The sequence below is a fragment of the Physella acuta genome, unplaced genomic scaffold, assembly GCF_028476545.2.
Source record: "Physella acuta isolate Inbredline_101_S28 unplaced genomic scaffold, ASM2847654v3 ptg000079l, whole genome shotgun sequence".
NCBI classification, from domain to species: domain Eukaryota; kingdom Metazoa; phylum Mollusca; class Gastropoda; family Physidae; genus Physella; species Physella acuta.
This window is the reverse complement of record NW_026731599.1, coordinates 195,001-201,108: the sequence shown is the minus strand read 5'-3', so window position 1 is coordinate 201,108 and position 6,108 is coordinate 195,001. Positions and strand designations below refer to the sequence as shown.

Here is a 6,108-nt window from a genome sequence, read left to right as displayed (position 1 = left end):
ACTCAATGATAAAGCGTTAGTAGTTATAAAGAGAGAGAGAGAGAGAGAGAGAGAGAGTTTATCAAAACGGAAATAATTCAACTCGTTTAATTAATAAAGCGTTAAACGTAATTATTAATTCTTAATTTCTCAGCGATTGATACAATTGTTTAGGGACTGTTAAACTATTTTTTTAAAATATAGATCCTCGATCTTCATTTATAATTTATTAATTAAAATAAGATTTTTAAAACATAATTAAAACAGGTCTTTGTACTATATTATTAAAAAAAACAACTAATGAATATAATAAATAATTTTGACTATTTCTCATTCTAAACCTATCGAATATATTTTTTTTTTAAAATGCAAGGTAATCTTTTATAGAACCTACATGATTAACTGTTCTTCTAATAATTAAAAAAAATCTCTAAATAAAAACTATTATTCCTACAAATATTAGAGTAGTCTCCCTTGACAGTTTCTATTCGAATGTATTTTGTGTTAATTTTCGTTATGAAATACAGTTGACTTTTTAAATTAATTATATAAGAAAACAATATATCTCTGTGTATATTTATTTTAAAAAATATTATTACAATAATTAGAATAGGTGTTTCTGGTTAAATAGCAATTATTGTCATTCTAAATCTTTGGCTATCGAGTTTCATGGGTTTTTAAATTTAAGATTATGAACACATTGGCTTGACGAAAATGATTATATACACTTAAATACATACTAACATTTACTTTTGTTAATAAACCTACACTATTTTATGCACACATACAAAAAAGAATATTTTAGCGGCAGTTACAACGTCAAAAAAAAAAAAAGGAAACTCCTTTATACTGAATAGTTCTACGTAACAACTAAAATGTAAAAGTACATAGTCCTAGAGCACACTAACACATACATATATACATACGAAGATATGTGTGTGTGTGTAAGTAGGATGTGAGGTAGGTAGACAGGCGGGGTGGAAGGAAAGCAGTTTGGCAGGAATAACGGTAGGTAGTAAAGTAGGTAGGCAGGCAGCAGCGCAGGCAGGTTAGTAGATAGGTAGGTACGTAGGCAGGGAGTTAGGTATGTAGGTAGGTGGGCCTAGGTAGGAAGGCGCCTCACTCGGTATAGTGAGCGATTATAGTAGCCCATCATATTCATAGCGTTTCGCAATTATTAAAACGAACAAAGGTACCATAGTACTCACGGGAAAACCCGGGGAGCTAAATAGAACCCTGCCGGGGCGCCACCAAATCGAATTTTTTTTTCGCAAAAACCACCACAGGGGTATTAGCATTAGCTTCTCAAATTTGAATGACAAACGAATGAAATCTTTGGTAATGCTTAAACAAACAAACCCACATATTCGTTTTTGGGGCGCGGGTTTGTCCACACTGCCGCCTAGACGCACCAAGGCTCACTGTATGAAAGCCTTGAGTGTACGTTAATCAACCTCTGTAATAGTGAGGTAGAACACACATTGGCGACCGCCCATGTGTTAGAGACGCGTCCCTTGGCGCTCCAGGGAGCCACTGGTTATACTTCTGCAGGGGCGCCCCTAATTCGATTAATTATAAAATGTCGTGTGCCGCCGTGTCCCTATTGTAGGGTGCTCTTTAAAGAGGCACTCTCGGTAGAGCCCGGGGCGCTCTCTGTCGCCAACTGCCAGGGCGCCGGCGGGCGCTCATTATTCTACTTAGTGAACATTTATAGTAGCCCATCTAAACCGTAGTGTCGCCTGAGGTGGGTCTTGGCCGCTCTGGGCCACTCAACCGCCGGGGAGCTGGCGGATGAACCTGGTGTAGTTTTATCACTGAATTTCAGAGGCGTAGCACCATTCCTGGCGCATGGGGACAAACTTTCATTTTGGCGTCCTCCCCCCGTTTTTTTTATATTTATAATGCAAAACTGTAGCTAAAATGAGCTTTTAATTTTTTTCCCACCCATTTTGGCGCCCCCTAGGGTTGGCGCCCGGGGACATATGTACCCCCCCGCCTCCCTCGCTACGCCTCTGCTGAATCTAGTATTACCTATGACCGCAATTGATGAGATAGCCCCTCTGGATTCCCCTCTGGATTCTGGGCTCATAATCGTATAATGAGAAAAATCGAACCCTCCCAGGGTGCCACACTTAAGAATTTTTTTCTTTCTCGAAACCCTTTCCACCAACTCCCCAAAATTTTATGACTCTCGTACGAACAGTGTCAAATTGCATCTGGCTTTTATTTTTATGGAGAAAAATTGCATTGCTTCCTGTCAGAGACACCAGATCGAATGGGGCGCCAAAAGGGGTAGACAATTTTTAAAAAAATCCTCATTCTTCAGTAAAATTTAAGAAAACAGATTTATACATGACTGATATCCTCAATTATTTTATATAGGGGAGTGTATGTAGGGTTGGGCGCCTTTTTGCACAGGATGGTAATTGTGTAATGGGGTAATTACACAGGATGGTAATTGAGAGGAGGTAAGTGATCTGTGGGCTAATGACCGGGGGGGGGGGGGGTTGGGCGGTTATCGCTTTGCACCAAGGTAAATTATTTCTCACACAGTTAAGGTTGAATTTTAGTTATTGCTTTTTTTTAAGCTAGGTTTTAATATTGTTAGTAATTCTGTACACATTATTTAACAGTGCTGGTGGCTTTTATTTTCGTAGGAGATAAAGAGTATGCTGTAGGTGTAGTAGATATAGAGTATGCTGTATGTGTAGTGTAGTAGATATAGAGTATGTTGTATGTGTAGTGTAGTAGATATAGAGTATGCTGTATGTGTAGTGTAGTAGATATAGAGTATGTGTAGTGTAGTAGATATAGAGTATGCTGTAGGTGTAGTAGATATAGAGTATGCTGTATGTGTAGTGTAGTAGATATAGAGTATGCTGTATGTGTAGTGTAGTAGATATAGAGTATGTTGTATGTGTAGTGTAGTAGATATAGAGTATGCTGTATGTGTAGTGTAGTAGATATAGAGTATGTTGTATGTGTAGTGTAGTAGATATAGAGTATGCTGTATGTGTAGTGCAGTAGATATAGAGTATGCTGTAGGTGTAGTAGATATAGAGTATGCTGTATGTGTAGTGAAGTAGATATAGAGTATGCTGTATGTGTAGTGTAGTAGATATAGAGTATGCTGTATGTGTAGTGTAGTAGATATAGAGTATGCTGTATGTGTAGTGTAGTAGATATAGAGTATGCTGCATGTGTAGTGTAGTAGATATAGAGTATGCTGTATGTGTAGTGTAGTAGATATATAGTATGCTGTATGTGTAGTAGATATAGAGTATGCTGTATGTGTAGTGTAGTAGATATAGAGTATGCTGTATGTGTAGTGTAGTAGATATATAGTATGCTTTATGTGTAGTAGATATAGAGTATGCTGTATGTGTTGTAGATATAGAGTATGCTGTATGTGTAGTGTAGTAGATATAGAGTATGTTGTATGTGTAGTGTAGTAGATATAGAGTATGCTGTATGTGTAGTGTAGTAGATATAGAGTATGCTGTATGTGTAGTGTAGTAGATATATAGTATGCTGTATGTGTAGTAGATATAGAGTATGCTGTATGTGTAGTGTAGTAGATATATAGTATGCTTTATGTGTAGTAGATATAGAGTATGCTGTATGTGTTGTAGATATAGAGTATGCTGTATGTGTAGTGTAGTAGATATAGAGTATGCTGTATGTGTAGTGTAGTAGATATAGAGTATGTTGTATGTGTAGTGTAGTAGATATAGAGTATGCTGTATGTGTAGTGTAGTAGATATAGAGTATGCTGTATGTGTAGTAGATATAGAGTATGCTGTATGTGTAGTGTAGTAGATATAGAGTATGCTGTATGTGTAGTAAGTAGATATAGAGTATGCTGTATGTGTAGTGTAGGAAGTTACCCGAGGTTTGATGTTTGATTCAGATCCTCATTATATTTGTGCAACAAACCGCGATATGAAACAAGTTAATAAAAAATCTAGTGACAATTTAAGCGCAATTTCCTTAATTAACATGCGTCAAGTAGACGTTATCTCTCACTAGCGACTGCCTGAGCCAGTGTGCTTGGTTTGGAACTTCACCGCTTCGCTTCTTCTAGTAGGCCTACACGATGCTCAGTTTAAAATATCATCCTAGGCCTACAAGATGCTCAGTTTAAATAATTAAAATTTTTTTTTTTTGTGACCGAACGAAAGGATATTTTTGAAAACTTTCTTCGGCAATATTGGTCTAAATTATGGCAGGAATCGATTGGTAAATGTTTCAAGTCGCTAAGTGGTCTGGTTGCCGAGATATGGAGCAAAAACTGCATTTGTTCGAGGTTTTTTGGCTTTTCCGGGAAATCCAGGAAGGAATTCCGGGAATTTATTTGGCCCACAATCATCCTCGGAACTTGCTTAACATATTCGCTTTTGGAACTAGTCCTCGATATTGCTTCGTTGAGGAGGAGATACGCCTTAAAGCTGCGGACATCCATCCATCCATTCCCAGAAATGACGAGTTAATAATCGCAATTCTCCAGAATGGAAATTGCGCTAAAAATGGCAGGTCATATGTAAGTTAATTTCAGCATCACGTGATGTGGCTATAATGAGCGTAGCATTGTGTAAGGCTCTATAATTTTTCTTAAACCGTTTTCTGAACTAACATTCTTATCCTTTGGATATGGCTATAAATGGCTGGAGCTAAGCCTAACCGGTAAGTCTACCAAATAACTCAACACCTTTCTTTCTTGGCAATGTTACGTTTTCATGATGTTGGTACAAAACAATTTAATTTTAAAAAAAAAATGAAGCTTTAAAAAATCTAATATGGCCGCTATAACCATGGCAACGGAAGAATTTTTACAAAATTTAAACAAATAATTTTATAAGCCAAATCTGATTATATTAGGTTTGGAAATAAACATTTTGGTACACCCGCCCACGCCCTTAAAAGTGTGTACATTTTGTATTTGATAAAACTTGAAGAATAACTTACAATAGCTTAAATACAGATTTGATTATTTCAAGATAGAGGACTTCCTTTCACCATACACGAATGCACTAACCATGAAAGGGAAATTATTAAAAAAATATATTTGTCGATGATTTTCTAACGTCTGTCTTTGCCTTCAGCAGCAAGATCTGTCAGATGAAATCTACTTAACGTCAGTATTCATCGGAAAAGATTCGGATTTTTGTAACATGGTCTCGACGTTTTTGTGATATTCTGTTATTTATGAAAACATGAAAGCCAGACTTTGAAGTGATGTGTTTAATGGCGTGCTAGAACCTCCCTCTTTTAGACTTGGTTTCTTTTGTTTCTTCCGCTGTGATCTCCCCTTTTTCTTGCTGGATCAACTGCTGGCGCCACATGTCGGCGTAGTGACCATCACGTTCTACCAGCTCTGCATGACTGAAAGAAACACGACATTTTCAGTCAAGTGGTCTACCAGCTCTGCATGACTGAACCATGTAAGAAACTGTATGTAAAACTGTATGTAAAACTGTATGTAAAACTGTATGTAAAACTGTATGTAAAACTGTATGTAAAACTGTATGTAAAACTGTATGTAAAACTGTATGTAAAACTGTATGTAAAACTGTATGTAAAACTGTATGTAAAACTGTATGTAAAACTTTGCTGACAACAAAAAACATGGCACCTACCACCTCATTTAACGATGTGCCGACTTTGTACGTACTGGCCAACCGAACTTAATTTGGCCATCATGAAGAACATGTGGCCAGCAAAACTTTATTTGGCCAACAAAACTTACGTGCCCATCTCCAGAATTTGGCCCTCATTTAGAACAATAATTTGATGTGCGTGGATGATTGTTGACAGGCGATGAGCCACGATCAGAGTAGTCCTGTTCTCACAGACACGGGCCAGGGACGACTGGATGCTGCGTTCTGTTTTTGTGTCCAGGGCAGAGGTGGCCTGTAGGGGACACATACAAAGATTTGGTCAAGAGATATCTGATGCCGTAGACCGCTCAATAAAGGGACGTGACTGCGTCGAGATTTTAAACTTTTAATTTACCTCTTTCTTTGACTGAACAAAAAATAAACGAAACAACCTATTGGATAAAAGATACATTTCTTTAAAATTTATACTAAATTGTTTTCAAATAGGTGTGGAAATGAATTAATAATGACA

General features: G+C 37.2%; 1 protein-coding gene across 1 annotated transcript in view; it reads right to left on the bottom strand.

Moving 5' to 3' along the window:
- Positions 1 to 5,206: 5,206 nt before the first annotated feature.
- LOC131954848 (ATP-binding cassette sub-family B member 6-like) overlaps positions 5,207 to 6,108 on the bottom strand; it is an 81,825-nt gene continuing 80,923 nt past the window's right edge. Inside the window, 2 exon segments of the mRNA XM_059318665.1 lie at positions 5,207 to 5,361; positions 5,726 to 5,889. Coding sequence (XP_059174648.1) covers positions 5,232 to 5,361; positions 5,726 to 5,889 — 294 coding nt within the window. The 3' untranslated portion in view covers positions 5,207 to 5,231.